Below are 20,364 nucleotides of genomic sequence, written 5' to 3'. Positions count from 1 at the left end.
GTTTTCTAAAGGACTGAGTATCATAAAATGCTCAAAGACTTAAAAATTAACAGCAATTAAGAGTCTGTCACATTGTTTCTCAGCTGACTCTTTCTCTTTTCCACTATTAGAACCACTGTAACAGCAGTTTGTCACTTTTCCCTTTACATCATCACACCTGAAATCTGGACTCACTGCCTTATGGGAAAACTCAACCTCACATAGACACAGTCCTTCACGCATTGCTCAGACAGCCCAGAGCTCTGAGAGAAGAATCTCATCTCTGTAGCCTACGTGGGAGGATTTTGGATCTGGGTTGACTCTACATCCCTCAGTCTTTTTTTTTTTTTTTTTTTTTTTGTCTTTTTCGTGACCGGCACTCAGCCAGTGAGTGCACCGGCCATTCCTATATAGGATCCGAACCCGCGGCGGGAGCGTCGCCGCGCTGCCAGCGCAGCACGCTACCGAGTGCGCCACGGGCTCGGCCCCATCCCTCAGTCTTTGATCTTCCGTCTTCTCATTCTGCTTCACCCACTCCTTCCCACTGTTCAAACAAAATGTTCTGAGCAGGAAGACCAGAGGCTTCCTGGCACCCACTGGGTGTTGAAGCGTTGACAGTGGGCCTGGCTTGGGTGGAAACTGAGGACAGAGCAACAAGGACAAGAAGACAGCACAAGGGAGCCACAAGGTGCTCTCCCTGAACTGCCAGCTGCCACATCCCTGCAACTAAACAGTACCGCTTCTTGGCCATTCTCTAGCTCAGCCTGACAGGAGCCAGCTGGACCTCTGTGGACTAGGTTTACTAATCAACAATCTAAGTGTTGCTTCTAAATATTTTAGGTAGAAACTGCAGTTCTGTGGAATAACCAGGCAGCTCTACTCCTCAACAAGACCAGACCTTCAAAGCAGATTGAGTGGGAATGATCACCACTGATGGTCGAAGTCCAACATCAATTTTTGAGACCCAATTCATTCCTCTGGGTGCTCATACAAAAATGTACAGGATTCCATGAGTTCAACAGAAATTATACTTACTTTGGGGGCCGAGCCCGTGGCGCACTTGGTAGAGTGCTGCGCTGGGAGCGCAGCGACTCTCCCGCCGCGGGTTCGGATCCCATATAGGAATGACCAGTGCGCTCACTGGCTGAGTGCTGGTCACGAAAAAGACCAAAAAAAAAAAAAAAAAAAAAAAAAAAAAAGAAATTATACTTACTTTAGAAAAGTAACGCCTTATATGTAACTTGGAAGCTAATGCAACTCCACATCCCTAGCGATATGATGGCAGCAGAGTTCCCACAGCCTCTGCTTACTGGGCAGCTGCACAAGGACCCTCACCTGTGTTGTCCCTACTGAGGATGTTCTTCTGCATGTCCTCCACTTTGGCCATGAGCCTCTGGTACTGCTCCTCTGCCACCTGCAGGTCATTGTTTGAGGATGCCAGGCTGGCATTCTTGGCTTCCAGCATGTTCTGCAGGTCAGTCATGGCCCGCTCCAGATCCCAGCAGGACTGCTTCAGGGTGTCCACCTCTGAACTGAGGGAGTCCTGTCTCTGCTGGCTGCTGCGGCTGTGCTCCACCTGCGCCTGCAGCCTCGTGCTCAGGGCGGCCAGCTGGGCTTGCAGCTCAGCCTTTTCTTTAAGTGCCTAAAAAGATCCCCAAACAACCACACTGACTTTCAGAAAGCGAGTCACTCCCATCCAGTATGTTCACAGGACTACAAAAACATAATCAATGAGATGAGAAAGATGCCCAACAGGTGGACTTTCCATCAAATTGCTATGCTTCCAAGTCACCCAGTCACTCTGCCATTGACAGTTATCCCAAAAGAAAATGATTTTCCAAACAGGCCCATGAGGCAGGAGGAGACACGTGCAGAGTATGCACTAGTCTTAGGCATAGCAGGGCAGCATTCAGGGAGAGCTGTGGAAGCACCTTTTACCTGCAAGGATGTTGGAAAATACAACTACATTTGTAAAAAAAAAAAAAAAAAAAATGTACACACACATTCTCTCAAAGCAGGAACATCAGCTGTATTGAGAGATCCCTAAAAGATAAAAAGCAGTCAGGTTCAGATCTGGAGGAAATGAACAGAATACATCTGCAGGGAAAGGCTGCTGTTACATAAGAGAGGTCACGAGGGGCTCCAAACGGAGCCACTGGACACGAGCAGCCCTGAGTGACCACAGCAGCACTGTCTGCAAGATAAAGCCAGGGGTGAAAAGAAAGACCCCAGGAGCAGAGAGAATGGCTGCAATAAGAAAACAGGCACAGGGCATGAACCCACCTGCCCATCCCACATCCTGCCCATCCTAAAGTTGACACAGGGAATCAAAGTTCACACAACATCACGATGACAAATGACAGATGCAAAAACCAGAAAAAACTCCCAAAGAAATTGAGCAGATGCAATGAGATTTTAGGGAGAGTATAATTAGCATCTTCAGAGAGACACCAGAAATCATCACACCCAGAACAATCTATGCTAGTCTTGGCTTGGACAAGCAAAGCACAAATCAGTGAGCCCAGGAGGATAAGAAAGTAAAGTAAAGTAAAAGCAATCTAAGGTTCTTAGATTGTTCTAGAGATTGAATATAGAGACGAAGTGGAAATGCATTTGATGAGAGGGTTATATTCAAAAGTATTAAAGTGAAAAGTATAAAGTGAAAACTGTGTACAACCAAAATTAACCTCAAAATCTCTGAGATCACCTCTGTTGCAGACACAGTTTTACATATCATAATGTAGATGGATTATGTCCAAGGACCATGTTGTACAAAAAAGTCATATTCGACATGACACTCCTACTTCACAAAGCAAGCTCCTCTCACCACGAGCTGCTCTATCTCCCATCATCCCTTGCTCTGCAGCACATACTCCCTGAAAGAAACACCCTCCCCACTCCCACCACAGTGCCTCCTGGCGCTGCATGTATGTTCTCAGATACCAAAAGTGAACAGCTGAATTCCACCAAACTGATTTACTCTGTTGATAGATAAAAATCTAGTTCTTTGCCATCAACAGAAGTACATACAACAAAATGATGAAGGAAAGCTGAAAATTAAGGAACGGAAAATGATTTTTCAGGAAAATGCTAACCAGGTATAGCAAAAATAATATCAGAACAAGCAGAACCAGGGCTGGCCAGTTAGCTCACTCGATTACAGTGTGGTGCTAATAACACCAAGATGAAGTGCTCAAAGCTGAACCTACTGCAAAAAGTATTAAAGGGGCAAAGATGAATAGTTTACCATGCCAGAAAAGGGTGCAAACCACCAAAAGAATTTAACTATTACAAACTATTAGGTTCCTAACATCTAGGAAATATTCTGGGCAAATTCTGATGGAAATGCAGAGAGAAACTGACCCATACACCCTCAGAGCAGGAAACCAACACACCTCTTTCTGAGGCTGACAAATCAAGCAGAAAAAAAAAGTAAGGATATAGAAGACTTGGTTGCTGCTGCTGCCGCTTATTTAAACACATTTGTAAAATTCTGCACCCAATGAAGAGTGATCACACATTCTTTTCAAAGACATGGCACATTAACACATTAATCAAACATCCATTACCTGACTAGCCTCTAATGACAAAGCTTCCAGTTGTCCTTCCAGTCTCGTCTTTTCTTTAAGAACCTGAAGCATTTCATCCTGAGTTTCAGCAATAGAGCTTTCCAAGGACACACTGGAGGACAAAGGACAGGATCAGATGGTGGGATAGTGAGTGTCATTACTTTCCTTAGCACTTCTCCATATTTTCCAGATTCCACACACCCCTGCTACTCTCCCATATTTTTTGTAAAATAAGTAAAAAGACAGCTAGAGAGCTAAAGCTTGTATAAATGCTACTAATGGACACCCAGCAAACAGCCAGGCATTTCCACATGGCTGGAACACCCTTAGAAAAGAGAGCCCACTGGGATGGCCGGTTAGCTCACTTAGTGAGAGCATGGGGCTGATGACACTGAGGTCAAGGGTTCAGGTCTCCATGCCAGCCAGCCACACACACACAAAAAAAAGAAAGAAACAGGAGCCCACATAAGTATCTGTGCAGTTTTAGAAACAGATCTGTACAAATATTGGAAGATATTTTAATATTGCAGACTATGCTAATCAGATCTCATTCTATTTCTTACACAGTAACAGAGTTGTGTATAAACGAAACGTTAATGTAAGACTAAAGATGGAATGAAGAAAGAAAAATGACGTATCAGCCTGCTCCAGTAACAGAGCACAGTGGTGCCTTGCCTCCTGCCCAGCCCGGCCCACCACCACCTGCCTGCTCGCACCTGCTACAGAGACTGTCTCTCCGGCTCCGCACCTCCCCGTTGACTTCCTGCCCCTGGTCTAGATGCTCAGCTGCTGCGGCCTGGAGGACGTCCTTAATTGAGGGGAACTGGCCCAGGGCATCTGAGGCAATCTCCTGGCCATTGACCATATAAGAAGTGTCCCGTGTGCCCACCGTGGTCATCAGAACGCTGTAGGTTCCACGGGCAGAAACACTGCTGTATGACGAGCTGTCACTTTCATTCCCATCGGCCTCAGACACGCTGTCCCCAGTCAGGGAGGCACTCTCCAGACGGTCCTCTGTCTCAGGGGACAGGCTGACCTCAGACACAACCGATGCCATGCTGCTTCTACTGTGCTTCAGGGAACCCCTGGCAGAGTCGGTGGCCAGAACATTTCCGCCAGAATTCCCAGCATCTGAATCTTCAGTTCTATAATCTGCCAGAGACCGAATTTTGCTGGATTTGGAACTTTTCTTCTCCTTAGGATGTGCAAGGAGCCCTAAGCTGCCTACCTTGGGCCCCCGAGGGACACTGGTGCGCAGAAAGGAATATTCTTTTGTCATAGCCATGGTGCTGGCCCTTGGTAAGTTTTCTGGGTTTAACATGAGCTCAGGATCAAGTGTGCTGAAAAGTCTCGTTTTTGTTGCAGGTTGACTGGACTGAGAAGGAAACAAAAGTACAAAAATTATGTTTAAAATTGACAAACAGCATTCTAAAATTGCCATCCAGAAAGGATGCACCAATTGCTATTCCCTCTACTGAAAAGCAGAGAGCTCCTCTCTCCCAGCCCTCACTATGAAGGTGCGGCCAGCCTCCAAGCCTTAGCAGTCTCACTGCTTCAGGATCATACTCTACTGACCAGCGGGACCATGCCTGGGCCCAAAGCACACCTTTAGTGAAGGTAATTTTAAAGCACTTTCAACCACATTTTAGAGAGCAAGTCCTTCCTCATCGTACTTCCTTGACAAAACTTTCCTGGCTATTCTCCTATGTTCGTTCTTTCAGATAAACATAAAAATTTTCTTCACATTAAAAAAAAAAAGTCCTGTTGAATTAGAACTACTTTAATCTTAAAATTACTTAAGAGATTATGAGCTGTTTCCCGACAATTATTCCTACCTGCTTGTATGTCCCTCAATAAAGAAGTTATGTAATATTCTTCATCTAGATTCTAAGCCCTTTTTATTGCCATTTTAATTTAATTATCAGATACTTTATCATTTTTGTTATTATAAATGTTATCTTTCCCTACTGATTTTATAATCAATCATGTTAGGCTAACTACTGATTTTTCATATTTGTATCTTTAAACTGACAATTTTCTGAACCCTAATTAGATCTAATAATTTTTTCAGTTGATTCTCTAGAATTTTCCCAAGGCATTGCCAGCACCTGTAAATAACATTTCTCCTCTTTTTCAATATTTGTATCTCTTCTTTTTCTTGTATTATTGTGTTAGGTAGAACTTCTAGAATGGCCTTGAACAAGATGGGGGAAGGAGAAGATACCCTTCCTTATGGTTATTTCAAACACAGCTTTCTTTTACAGAGAATTACTCAATCCTATGTTATTCCACAAACCAACACAATCCCCCAGGCAGGGGCATGTGCATGAGGAACATCCTTGAAGGACACTGGATGCAAATGGAAGAATCAACACACAAGAACAGCTAGAAAAGAACGGGGCAGGGGGAAGGCAGCTAGAAGAGCAGAGGGTGGGGTGATGAGCAGCCTGCCAGCCCAGATGGTTCTCAGACCACAGAGCTGTGGTGACATGTCCATTCAGACCTAGGGAAAAAGCAGACAGGCTGGAAACAATGCAGTCCAAAAATCGGCACAAGCACAGGTGGGATGTGCAGACACTGCAGAAGCAGTGACAAGGCAATGCTGAAACCAGCGGGAAAGAGACAGAGGATAACATAAGTAACCTGAGAGAACAGACGAACTAGCCAAAAAGACTTAATTCCCACCTCTGTCTTTAATCCAGAACACTTCAGATGCATTAGATTTAAATATTTAAAAACATCCTTCCTTAAATGGACACATCCTTCCATTTAAACTATTAAATAGGATTTTTTAGATATTAGACACATATTTTTTAAGATGGGGAAGGATCTTAAATTTTCACAATTGGAATTTTATGTTAAACTCCTGATGTATTCACGACCAATGCTGGACAATCCTGTGTTGCAGGCTCTGGAGGCTCTATGATAACAGATCCCACAGATAATGCCACGTCACTGCTGAGTGATTCCAACGACTTCCTCAACCTGAGCCTCAGTTTTCTCCCCTGAAATGTCACTTATTTCACCTGACTGCTATAACACTGTATTATACAGTCTGCAGGGAATGTAACACAACACTTGGCACGTAGTGATTACTGATTATTTACTATCACTGTGATTGCCTCCAGGAGCCACAGTCTGGAAAGGTGTCCCACAAGCCCCTCCTCCAGTCCTCACACAGCAGGTGTGGAAAATGACATCCACAACCATTCCCTCCAGGGGAAACAAATGGCTAACCCTCACGGGGACTGCCACCACTAAATGACTCATGGAAAGTGTTTTTTAAAGTTAGTTCACTTCTAATTTTAAATTAATTAAAAAATTTTCAAATCCACAGAAAAGTTGGAAGAACTGTGAAAAGAACACTCATATACTCCTTGCCTAGATTCATTCAATGACATTAAAAAGACTGCTTTAATTATCATCCTAACAAGAGTTTTATTACCAAATAAAACTGATTTTGGTATATTATATGGACAAACTTATCAAATATGTGTGCTACAGAACATATTTCCAACAATGTAAGACATCAGCAAAGCTCACCAGAAACTCACTGATAAAATAAACTGACACCTGAGACTGGTTGCTCAAGTACAGAGAGCGAAAAATGTAAGTATGTACTTTCTTTGCTTTTCAAATGGCAGATTTAGGAATAAAATACGCTTGTTCCAAAGGACGCAGGACCAGAGAGGGGAGTCCTGCTGGAACCTTCCAGAGGCAGGACCGCACAAGGAGCACAGTGACGACTGCCAGCACCCGGCGCCTGCCCGTCACAGAGAGTACTTCTGCACCTGGTGCTCTCCAGGAGCTCGCTCAGGAAGGACTCACCCGCTCCTGCTGGCGCTTCACTCTGTACTGTTTGAGCTGCTCTTCCAACCGCTTCCTAGCCTGAAGTCGGACTTGCTCCTCCTTCTCCAGGGGTAGTGAAGACTCAGTGGAGCCTGTGGTAAGGAAAATTCAGAAACTCATGAAGTAGCAGGGCACAGAGAACAAAATCAGGAACAATTGCTTGATTGTCTGCATATAACTGTCAGTATGTTTTAGCTCCTAAACAACACACAGCCATCTAGTTTGAGGACAATTTCCAGAGCAAGAGAAACCTGTGAGCCTTGGACACTGACCACAGAGAGGATCCACCTTGTAGGAGACACACTGGTCAAGTACTCGGGTCTGTGTTCATGCCATGAGTACACTACCCTCTACGGGTACTCAGCGGGCAAAACAGGAGACAGGTAGCAAGTGTCTTTTAATAAAAAGAATCAAATTTAAAGTTGGTGGCAGTGCTTGGTGGTCTCAGGCACAGGAACCCTCAGCTCTACTGAGCTGTAACTCTGCTCTGACTCTACAGTGGGTGCTGGTGACCTTGCTGTGAGCAGCAAGTGGAAGTCGGTCATATGAAATCACACTCAGTGGCAACCAGCAGGAACAAGGCCATCACATGGTCTCATGACAACAAAAGTATTTTCTTTACACAGTCACACTTGGGGATATAACTTGATCCACAGCTTATCTCAACTCCTACAATAACAAGTCATATTATAATAAGGTTCTGTAAAATCAAAAGAGTACTTCTGAGAGCTAGCAGTACTCAGGTATTATTTATTTAAGGGATAAAACTGTTGAAGTCTGGCTTCAGGACTCAATGCAGAGCAAAGGCCAGGTAGGCATCTGCCCACAAGGGCCAGAGGCCAGTTATATCACTTTCCTGACAGATAAGACTCCAGTCCAGGGATTATCACAAGGTCAGGAGGGGAAAATAACTTTTTAGCCAAAAACAGAATTTAAAATACCTAAAACCCAAACCTCTTACTTTGGGTAATTAAAGGGTTGGATAGTGATTGCAAAGGTATTACAGGAACAAACCCAGTTTTGTGGCTTTATCCTTCTTACCATACCAGCAGACACACCTGTGGAACCCCAGATGGCCTAGATATTGATCAAAATAAACAGCTGTGACCATTTAACAACTTTTTATATACATGGCACCGGCTTCAGACGTGAACTCTGAGGTGATAAGCAGTTGTTGTTTTAAATAATCCCTAAAATTTGGTGGCCAGTTAGCTCAGTTGCTTAGAGCACAGCCTTGTAACACCAAGGTCAAGGGTTCAGATCCCTGTACTGACCAGCTGCAAAAAAAAAAAAAAGTCCCTAAAATCTGAGTGGTCACCAAGGATTCCACTAAGAATATACTACTGTCCTCACTAAATTGCACACTTCATCACTGGAAAGCTCTCCAGTACTTCTCACAAGGAGCCTGGGGCCATCAGGCAGGTGACATACATCAGTAGGATGGGCTGGGGCTCAACTAAAGGACACAAGCTCCATGACAAGTGGCCTGAGACACAGAGCCTCAGGGTCAGATGACAGCAGGAGCAGACCTGCACAGTGTCACACACTTCCCAGAAAGAGCAGTGTATACCAGCAGGTACTGCCACCTGAGTTCCTGGGGCTGGAGTACACAAACCAGTAAGATCAGGAATCCAGACTGTTACGTGACATCTCTTAACTTACATACTGGCAACTAGTTTTCAGAATTTTTTTAAAACACACAGCTACCCTAACAAAATATATCTGTGAAGAAAAGGGGAAATAATCCAAAAGAAAAACAAGCCAAACATATAAAGAGACAATTCACAGAAAAAGATGTCCAAATGGCCAACAACAGATAAGAAGATGCCCAAGTCGTCTAGTAATCCTCCAGTCATTAAAGTAAAAACAAAACATCAGACCACACCCATCAGACAGGTAAAAATTAAAAAGTGGAAGGATATGCTGGAGTGATGAGGAGGAGCAGTGTCCTCACGGGTCCAGAGGTGCTAGCAGCTCCTGGTGAAGCAGGGCTGCTTCTGGGGTGGGGCTGCGCAGCACATCACAGTGTAGCCCTGAGGACATGGGCACCAGGGTTCTCACAGCCCAGAACTAGAAATACAGCAGACAGGAGATAAACTACTGCCCAGCCAGGAAAGAACAAATTTGGGAGACAGGCAGCAGCCTCCACTGCTAAAGTTAAGTGAGGACAGGCAGTTGTGGACAAGAGAAACCCACTTCTAAAAACAATGACCAAAGCTTGGTGCTTTCAGAGGCCTGTGAGGGTCCTGTAAGAACATGCAGGACAAGGTGCTGAAGGGGACGAGAAGATGGCATGTATGATACCATCTCATCACGTGAAGTAACACACATGTGCATGTACAATATCATTGCAGCATGTAAAGTTACACATATGTGCAGGTACACCATCTTATCACATGCATGTATAAAAAGATAAAATGGCATGCATGATACCATCTCATTATGTAAAGTTACACACATGTGCATGTATAAAAAAGAAGGGTTAGAAAAAGGTCTCGAGATTTCTGGAGCTCACAGGTTGCCAGTCTGTAGCTTGTTCATCTTTGAAACCCCACAATCAGCACAAAATAAAAGCTCATTAGAATAATTCAGAAAATAAAAGCTTCAAGTATAACTGTGAACTGTCTCAAGACTGACGCCACACTATCTGCCTGTTGAGCATCTGGGAGACAAAGGATGTGCAAGTAGCCTTTAGATTGGGAACTTCAGCACCACAGTCAAGCTCATACTATAGAGAAGCTTTAACACACAGAGTATTGTCACACTTTAAAATGAAGGTATCTTGTTAAATGCACAACCCACCATAGCAATAAGATGACAGATGGCAAAGGGATGTGACTGCTCAGACAATGAAGGGTCAGGGCATCTGCTCTGAAGGGTGGGCTGAGGGACACTGATGTGGGAGGAGGGTTGGGAAGAGCCCGGCGGGGGACAGATGCTTACACAGTTGCGTTTCTTGCATAGGAAGACTGAGTCTGAGAGACTGCAAAGCTTCTTTTCTAACACTGCCCTCAGCACTAGTTCCCTGAGACTTCCTTAGGTTGTCATGGAAACCAGCCACACCTGGAGGGGCATCAGGACCCACTGCACTTGTGGTGGGATCCAAAGGCAATGGCAAGTCTGGGAACTGCGGTGTTGGCCCGTTCTGACAGAGGCCCCCCTGGCCAGGTCCGCCAGGGCTTTCTCCTTCATTGGAAGCTCTGTTTTCCTCGACACTGGCACCTGGAAAGAGAGAATACGCTGGACCACCATGGTTTTAACAATAAGATCACATCATTTTTCAGATGCACAGCTAAAGTGGAACAGAAGAGGATCAGCATACATGAGCACGAGCATTTCCACATCTGATAAGTCTGTTTGCTCTGAGGGAAGAGCAGGCCCTGCACTCACAGGCAGGCATTCCCGTGGGCTGGGTGACATGGGACAGGTCGCACAACCTCTCTGGGCCTCAGTGTCCTCACATGTAAAATGGCCTCACCCTCTACACTATAGTTGTAGAATTTAAGTAGTAATATTTCCTTTTCATTTAAATAAGACTAATAAGAAATCTTATGAAAGTCTGTTTTCTAAAAATTGCAAAAGAAAAGCAAAGCTTAGGGCCTGCCAGTTAGCTTAGTTGGTTAGCACATGCTGTTAATAACACCAAGGTCCAGGGTTCGATCCCTGTACCAGCCAGCTGAAAACAAAATAAAACACAAAAACAAAACACAAAAGCATAAAACACAGCTGTAAATTTTTCTAACAGTCATTAGTAACAGCAGTGCTAATTGGAGTCGCAGCCTCACATTTACGAAAGGCTAGCTCCGAAGTCATTTCAAAGCATAAGTTTATCTGCCAAAATAAGAAATCTGGGGCAAAGACATAGATTATCCGATCAGAGCAACTCTGTCAGAGCTGAGCACAGAACCCACAACTGTGCCTCTGCTAGACGAATACCTGTTAGGTAAAACCCAAGTTTAACCAATGATGACTCTGTACTTGTGTATTAAATTCAGTTTCACCCATTAACATCATCATACACAGAATTATTCACTATATAAACTAAAACATATTTCCCTATCAGAAGGAAAAAAGGAAGAAAGGCTTCTTATAATTAGGGACTTTCAGTCCTTTCCCTGAATGGGCTCCACCCTGGCAAGGGAGCCAGTCAGCAGTCAAAGAACCCCACAGTGTGGGGAGGGTGGGAGGGTCCTTAGGGGCTCCAGGCCCTGGATCTGCTGGTTGCCAAGGCCCAGCTATGCCCCGACCTCTCACAGGGACCAGCAACACTTACATCCCACAACACACCCAGAATGCATCCAGGAAATCCCCTTTTTGCTCAAGGGTTTCTTTCACTTGCAAATATGAGTCCCAAGAAACACAGCTACTTACTGTCATGCCTCCCTGAAAGGAAAACCAGAATACAAACAGGGGTGCCTCAAACAGGAAGCAGAGCAAAGAGACCCCATCCATGCCCTGAGACAAATGATACCCTTCACCTCCACTGTTGGGGGGAGAGGGAAATTCTGCATTTCAGATACAAGTTACTTGGGTTAATACCACTTTCTGATGGGTTTATAGGTCTGGGAGAGTCTCTAAACCTTCCTGCTTACATAACAAAGTGATTTTTTTGGAGCATCATACTGCACTTTAAAAAGAATCTAAAAATAAAAAGGCCCAGTACATAGTAAGATTTTATTGTTTCCAAATACAAGCCTAATTATGGATAAACAAATAACGATGATGACAAACCGGCCACCATTCCTGGATGTTCTGGATGCTTGGCATTTTATGTGCATCACATCTTCCAACCCTCATAAGCACCCTGTGATGTAGGGTACCATCAATCTTCCGCTTTATAAGAAAGAGGCTGGGATGAATTAGGTATCTCGCTCGAGGGCACATTACTCTTGAGTGGCGGATCTAAGAGGTGGGTCCATGTCTGTCCAATTCAGAATCCATGGTCATAGGCCTCGTACATTGTTACCTGCCTCACCTGACATTTACGTAGCAAAAATCAGCAATGCCATCTTAGGTGCTTGAACATCATTTTACAAGAATCAGAATACAATTTCTCCTAGTAGATTAGTACATATATAATCTACAATTTTAAAGTACATACTGCACTCATACCTCCTGACCCAGAAGGGGCATGAGAACTGAGTGAATAAGGGCTGGCTGCTTAGCTCAGTTGGTTAGAGCACAGCCTTATAACAACAAGGTCACGGGTTCAGATCCCCATACTGGCCAGCCACCAAAAAAAAAAAAGAAAACAAAAGCAAACAAACAAAAAAGAACTGAGTAATTCACCCTTTACTTTTATCTTGTCTTGTTGGCATCTGGCTGGTACAGGGATCAAACCCTGGACCTTGGTGTTATCAGCACCATACTCTAACCAACTCAGCTAACCGGCCAGCCCAGTTCACCCTTTACTTCTGATACATGAATAACCAGCAGCTAACATAAAAATGTGATTCAATCATCCTTAAGTCTCTACTATACCATGTCTGGGTTCCAATTATTAAAACTTTGGCAACTAATCAACTGTAAAGTTAGAATTTTAGGCAGGGAACAATAACATATCAGCAAAGACCCATAGAAGCCTTCATGGAAACACCACTGCTACTGTCCCACAATGCACAATAAGGTGGTTCCTATTCTGTTTAACACAAATAGTGCCTGATCTAAAGTTAGCACCAACTGAGAAAAACACTCATTTGATTACTAAAACACACTCTGAGTTAATGAAAACTTCATGTATGGTCTCAACATCACAGTCCTCCTCCAAACCACAAGTGACCACATCCTCCCATTAAGAGGCAAAATGTCAGCGGGGCACAGAATAACCTGGCAACTTACTCTGGGCTTTGTCCGGATGGTCAGGTGGTGCCAGTGAGCCCGGAGGCTTCCGGAGGGCCTCCAGGCGAGCTGAGGTGCCACTACTGGACCTGTCCTCCAGGAGGCCAGCCTGTTCAGCCGACACACCATCCATGGTCAGGACAACACTGGCTGAGCTGACACAGAGGATACCAGTGAACCACGGGCAGGTTCCGTTTCTATCATCAGCAACAGCCAGGAGCTCCTGGGAGGGACCCCTCTGTGTTTTCCATTTTCAGGGGAAGATTTAAAGACTCACAAATGGCTTGAAGTCAAACCAACTAATATCACGACACCTGACAGGAGAGAGAGACAAAAAACATATTAGAAAACCTCATTTGTCAGATTTCAAGTAACAATTACAAAATTAACATTTGATCCCCAATTTACATTTGTATAGGAAATAAATAATCCTTGAGCACCTACAACATCCTAGGTTTTGAGGATAAAATGCTGATCCAGCTGCACATGGGCCTCTTCCTGAAGGCGTTTAATATCTGTGTCGGTGTTGGCCAAAGAACATTCCACCAGGATGCAGAAGCTCCTCTCTGCAATCTGCAGTTGTCACAAAGGGCAACTGAGGAAATGAGTTTTAATTTTATTTAAATTTAATTAACTGAAATTTAAATAGCCACATGTGGCCAGTGGCTTCTGTATCAGACAGGCAGGCCTAAGTGCTCACAGGACAAGTTCCCCTACTAGGACACCTGGAAGGACCGTGCCCAAGGCCACAGCTCCTACCAGGCAGCCCCACTCTTGCAAGTTGGACAGCTCAGATATAGGGGGCAAAAATTAAATAGGCAATTTCCATGACAAGGTAACTGTATATGAGGCACAGGAGACATGGAAAGGCAGCTAACTTGGAATAGGGGGAGGGCAGAGAAAGCATCTCACAGCAGGTGACCATTCTCAATTTCATTGCCAGCAGGATCAGCTATCTTATAACCCATCCTGTTAGGCTAAGTTTAAGGGAGCAAAACTTTGTCCAAAGTTTGGCAATTAATTATCAACTCTGAAGTGTACAGATGACATTATTAACTCATTTCCTTATCAAAAGATAAAATACTAGTATAAGCTTCTATTCATTCTGCAAAAATGTTGGCATTTACTTTTATTTTTATTTATTTATTTATTTTTTAAAAAGATGACCGGTAAGGGGATCTTAACCCTTGACTTGGTGTTGTCAGCACCATGCTCAGCCAGTGAGCCAACCGGCCATCCCTATATAGGATCTGAACCCGTGGCCTTGGTGTTATCAGCACCGCACTCTCCCGAGTGAGCCACGGGCCAGCCCTGGCATTTACTTTTAAAATAAGTTTATACCACCCTATGTTCTGTTCTGTGTTTAACATGTTTCATGATAAAAAATTACATAACTTTCATTTCTACCTTACAAATCCCATGCAGATATTACAGATATGAAGCCAAAGTGGGTGGTACTCACAGGAGGTAGGATGCTGACCCAGCAGCAGGACATACGGTATGTCTGTTATTCCAGGGGCACGTACTCTACCTGACCTCTATCACTCGTCACCCATGACAGAGGGCACCCACTGCTGGTGGGCATAACCCAGTCTACCAAAGCACTCAATGTCTAGTATAGGAGAGTCTTCCTGTGTGGACCTACGAGTATTTTCTCAGAGCTGTAACAATCTATGTATTCCTCTCTACTGCCTTGCACCCTACATGCCAGAGACAGTATGAGTTAGTGCTGTTAAGGCTATAAAAAGGTTTTGTATGCTATTGGTGTAGAACTTGCATTAAGGGTTTGTAACTAGAAAGTACTGTTTACAGAAATGTGTGAAAACATTAGTAACTATAAATCTAATGTAGCTAATCAAAAACCTTTCATAAACAAAGGATTCTGGGTGTCAGTCTGACTCATGGTGCCTAGCACATATAAATATTTTAAGATGAAAATCTCTGAATCACAGAAATGAAGGTAGTTACTGAGGATGGCCAAAAAATAACCCTGTGGGTGAGTTCTCAACCTCATCTTTGTCTCTACAATCATCAGTCACATCTTTCACTTCTGGAGAGATTTTCCAGGCAGGTGGGTGCTAGAATAGCCCCTGGAGCCTGGGCAGGGATTTGAGCCATACCCCCTGCCCTTGCACATTCCATAAACCCCTCTCAAAATCATCATTTCACAGATCCCACTTCCATGGAAAACCACTGTAATGCCCACCAAGCTTGCACAACTGAAATCCCAGACAATCCAAGGAATAGCTGGAGCTAATTCAGCTAAGCCAGGACATGATACTGGAGATGTCCACAAATCAAAGATGGGCACATCAGCAAAATGATGGTCAAGGTGGCATCCTCATCAAGGCTTGCCACTTCAGGGACAGATGAACTACAAACAGACGTGCAGGAGCAAATACAGTGGAATGTGGAATTCACTGTGTCACTGAATGTTGGTACACTGTATGTACTAGTCATCCTGAAAAATTCCTTAGAAAGAACACTTTTGTATTTTGCTTTGAAATGTCTTTGCTTCTGCCTTGTGGGGGTTGGGGTGATGATGCCTAAATCACCGTGTGTTCCTACAATGCCTTCAATGCCCTGTGTGTCAGATGAAAGCTTTTCATGCATCTGTGACTGTAGAAGCCAGCCCCTCAGTAAAAATGCCCTTCTTCGCCCTGACTGCTAATTAAATCCCCACTGTCCTTCCATGTCTACATCTGGCACTGCCTCTGAAGTCTCTGCTGACCCCTCAGATAAAGTACCTAGTCCACTCCGTTCTGCCATCTCTATACCTCACATTTGCCTCTGCCGCAGCACGTTATGCTGCAACTGTACATGTTTGTCTTCTCCATGACATGGTAAGATCCTTGAAAGCAGAAACTATCATTCCGTGCCTGTCTCCCCACTCAGAGTAGTGCTCAACACAGGTTGTGGGTTAAGTCTTTAGCTCTGCCAAGTTCCACCTCTAAGCAACGAAGCTAACAGTTCCAAAACAAAATGATAAAGTAGTTGAATCCTTGAGCATCAACCATGCCTTTTCAAACATAGCAAAACTCTTTAACTATTCCTATTGAAATGCCTGGGAGCTCCGGTGCCAGTGAGGGACAAAGAATGCCCCTGGGAGTTAGAAACTGGAAGAACAACATATAATGGCCACAGCCCCAAAGTCACCTGAATGAGGAGAGCAGGAGGACCAGCAGGACCAGATTCACATCAAAGACAGAATACAGAGAAGGGGGACCACAAGGGGCAGCCAAGGAGTCCCAGAAGAGAAGTGCCACAGAGGCAAACAGTGACAATGCCTAAACCTACACTGTCCAGGAAAGAGGAACATTAACCAAGTATGTTCAAGTTCCACTGATGAAAGATGCCAAATATGGCAACAAATGCATCAGGCTGCCTCCACCCAAAGCCATCACACATTCCACTCATTTAATTCTTTAGACTTCTTGCTAAACAAGAAATCTGATTCCCAAGCAATCTACCCCACTCCAGAATGGGACGGTGCAGCGCTCCAGAGTGTGAGAGCCCATGACTGACTTATTGTGTAACTCATGAAGACAGCTCCTGTTTATATGCAGCTCCTCCTGAAGCTGGACTGCAGAGACAGGATCCACTGACAGAGCCGACCCAGAGTATGGTGAGTGATATTTCTGCCTGTAGGGCAATAAGCTGGCATTCTGTCTATCCTCAGTCTCCCTTGAATTTTAGTTAGCATGACTCAGTTGTTCAAGGCCTCACGACCTCACACCACTGGCAAAAGCAAATCTCTGGGTAACAAGGGGAGGGTGACAGCTGGGGGTGTGTCACCAAGAAACTGTTATTAGTAATATGCACTCCATTTTGTGATTTTTTTGTTTTTAAATAAAGAAATCAGTTTTATCACAGCATCACTTTTGACCACTTGAATTCCTATGTTTCCTAGAGGGAGCAGACAGGGCAGAGCTATCACTTAGAACTTCGCAAGGTGCACATAACTCTACGTTCACCCCATCTGACATCAAGGGACTTCATACTAAGACACCACCATCTCAGGCACCTACAGGACTTCCAGCTTCCCCAATTCAGTGAATAACATGAATTAGTATTTATACATTAACAGGTCCATGTACCTCACCTTATTAAAGTTATTCCTATCACAATTACAAACAACAGAGCATAGCCAAAGATAAAACAGGATTTCCTTATGAAGATAATATCTGGCTGAGTCCACACTAGTAATCAAAAGTAAACACAGACCTATACATAAAGTGAGAACCAAAGGCAAGCCTCATGTCATGTATAGCCAAATTGTAAAGGACAGGCTTGGGAGTCGGACATCTCTGCTTCAAATCCTGACTCCTGTGCCACTTAGCTGTGAGATCTTCAAGACATTCCTTAACCACTCTTAGCCTGTTTCCTCCTCAATAAAACAATGAGGAAAAGAATATAAAATTTTGCCAGGATTAAATACAATAAGGCATAGGGTTTGTCCCATGCCCTCTATAAACCATAGCAATTATTATTATTGTTAGTTTTCCTTCCACTGTTGCTTGACAAAATTGATAGCTGCAGATATTCCCACTTGAGAAGGTACACTATTTCTTAAGGCAACAGGAAAAGAAAAAAGCAAAGCAAAACAAAGCTACTTTGACTCTGAGTAATGTCAGATGACTTTTATTTCCTTTACTTGCTATTCATGGTACACTGTAACTGAAAGCTATTAAAGGACTATAAAGGGTTATATTTGTGACACTAAAAAATCCATGAGTCACTAGTAAATGTCTTACAACGTCCCAATGACAATAAAATCCAAACTTCTTACCATGAACTATGAAGCCGCATGTGATATGGCCCTTGCCTACATCTGCACCTTCACCTTCTCTCATTTTCCTTCTTTTTCATTACATCCTAGACACATCCTCTATCTAAAAACACCGAACTTACTCCTCCCTCAGGATCTTCACACTTCCTGTTCATTCTGCCTGAAACACTCTTCTCCCACAATTTTGCATGGCTAGCTGCTTGTTATAAAGGCCTTGGCACCAAAATCGCCTCCCCTCACGACCCTGTCCAGACAACCGAAAAGTAGCTGACTCCACCCCAAAGACCATCCCATACTCCCAGTAACGACTGTATTTGTTGTCCAAGTCCCTCCAGGAAAAGATTAGCTCAGTGAGGGCAGTGACTCCGACACTTCACCGCTGTATCCCAGAACGTTTAATGAACAGGACCTGTCACGCAGTTGGCACTCGATAAACACTAGTGAGTAAAGGTCGAGCTGTTCCCCTGGTTCACACTAGTGACAATTCCTGGCCCCACTCCCTCTGGACAGTGGCATTGAGCCAGTGAAACACCCCCGAGCACCTAGAATCGAGATGGTAAGTCAGCCAGGAACAGCGAGAAACAGGAAGTACATGGACTCTCTAAATGCCGGCTTCACGTGAGCCTCCCGACACCCTGTCGCGTTTGTCACCAACTGCAGAAGGGTAAGACTGGAAGCACACACAGTGCCCGAGCCAGCAGCTGCGGGCACCCCTGGGACAGATCACACCCCTGTGGCGCAGACAAGCGTTCCAGGAGGCTCGAGCGCACTCGCTTTCAGAGAGCCGGTTCGCTAGCAGCTGAAAGCTTGGCCTCCAGGCCCCGATGCTGCCCACAGAGACGGGGGGACGGACCAGGGCTGCCCCCGTGTCGCGGCCGGGGAGACAAGCCCAGGCCCCGCCGCCCCTCGTCCGCCACCGCCCCCGGGGCCTCCCTGGCCCTGGCCCTCGCCCGGCGAGAGTCCCGGCTCCGGGCGCCGCGGGCCCCGCGACCCTCACCCTGACGATGTGGAAGCCGTGGCGTCCGCCCCCGCCCCGCTGCTCCTGCGGAGACGTGGCCTCGCGAGGGGCGGGGCGCGGCGGTCCGTCAGTCTCTGGCCCTCCGGAAACAGCTTGTGCACGCGGCCTCCGTTCCGGAAGAGAGACTGTTCTCTTCTGCTCGCCAGCAGCCGACCTCGAGCCGGGACCGCTCCAGCGCAGCCCCCGACTGGCCCGAGACAGATTTCAGGTAAGCGATGTTAAGAACTTGTGACCCTTTCCATCGTAGGACCATAACTTCTGTACTTCCAGGACCAACTCCGACAGGAAGCTAGATACTCGAGTTTCCGGCGGAGGTGGCGTGGCCCGGGCTCGGTCCCCATCCCTGCCCCGCCCAATCTCCCAAGCTGTAGGCGTGGCCGCTATCGCCCCGCCTTAACCTCGTTGGTGGGCGTGGCTCCCCAGCAAGCTGGGCCAGGCCGGGTGCTCGCGACGGGGTGGAGGAGGAGAGCGCTGGCCCTCGGCGTCCTCCCCCACTGCTCGTCCCGACCCCTAAACCCCAAATCGTCACCTTCCCGGTACTCACGTATTTCCAGTGCCAATGCAAAAGCTACTTCTCAGCTCGGCTGGTCACCGCGAGGTGCTGGTAACGCCAAGATCCAGGGTTCCAGCCCTTAGCGGCCAGCCGCGAAGAAAGAAAAAAATAAAATTACAAAAGTGTTTTCTGCTTTGGAACCATACCGATGTTTTGACTTTTCCAAAAAAATAAATATTGATGGCATAGGGCGTGGGATTTAGGTCAAAGCTGTGCGATGGTTTTTGTTTTTTTGCCTATGGTACCAAATTATTCCAGCACCACTTATTGCAGACTGTCCTTCCTCCACTGCATGGCTGTTTCACGTTTGTTAGGAAGTAGTTGGGGGTACTTGCATGGGTCTATTTCTGGGTTCTCTATTGTTATATTGATCCAATATCACAGTGTTTTGTTTTGTTTTTTAAAGATGACTGGAGGGCCGGCCCGTGGCTCACTCGGGAGAGTGCGGTGCTGGTAACACCAAAGCCACGGGTTCGGATCCCATATAGGGATGGCCGGTTAGCTCACTGGCTGAGCGTGGTGCTGACCACACCAAGTCAAGGGTTAAGATCCCCTTACTAGGGGGATCTAAAATAATAATAATAATGATGATGACCGGTTATAAGAAACTATACAAAAACATGAGAAAATTTTTTTGGGACCTAGGGGGCTTGGTCAAGAGTCAGACATGATATCAAAAGCACAATCCATAAAAGAAAGAAATTGATAAATTTGACTTCATCAAAATTAAAAACTTCTGTTTTGAGAAAGACCATATTAAGAGGATGAA

General features: G+C 45.2%; 1 protein-coding gene across 7 annotated transcripts in view; it reads right to left on the bottom strand.

Moving 5' to 3' along the window:
- Positions 1–19,273, bottom strand: part of GOLGA3 (golgin A3) — a 42,628-nt gene extending 23,355 nt beyond the window's left edge. For 2 of the 7 annotated variants that reach the window (XM_063088006.1, XM_063088007.1), the window contains exons 1-7: positions 19,022–19,272; positions 13,236–13,549; positions 10,461–10,619; positions 7,377–7,489; positions 4,265–4,923; positions 3,549–3,660; positions 1,315–1,621 (exon numbers count right to left, since the gene is read on the bottom strand). In XM_063088006.1, coding sequence (XP_062944076.1) covers positions 1,315–1,621; positions 3,549–3,660; positions 4,265–4,923; positions 7,377–7,489; positions 10,461–10,619; positions 13,236–13,368 — 1,483 coding nt within the window. In that variant the 5' untranslated portion in view covers positions 13,369–13,549; positions 19,022–19,272. Of the gene's footprint in view, positions 1–1,314; positions 1,622–3,548; positions 3,661–4,264; positions 4,924–7,376; positions 7,490–10,340; positions 10,620–13,235; positions 13,550–13,675; positions 13,744–19,021 lie in introns of those variants that run through there. The other 5 variants (XM_063088003.1, XM_063088005.1, XM_063088004.1 and 2 more) reach the window with 5 other exon arrangements.
- Between the last annotated feature and the right edge of the window lie 1,091 nt (positions 19,274–20,364).

Source organism: Cynocephalus volans, chromosome 2 (assembly GCF_027409185.1).
Source record: "Cynocephalus volans isolate mCynVol1 chromosome 2, mCynVol1.pri, whole genome shotgun sequence".
Classification (NCBI taxonomy): domain Eukaryota; kingdom Metazoa; phylum Chordata; class Mammalia; order Dermoptera; family Cynocephalidae; genus Cynocephalus; species Cynocephalus volans.
Note: the sequence above shows the minus strand (reverse complement) of the source record. Positions and strands in the feature narration are given on the sequence as shown.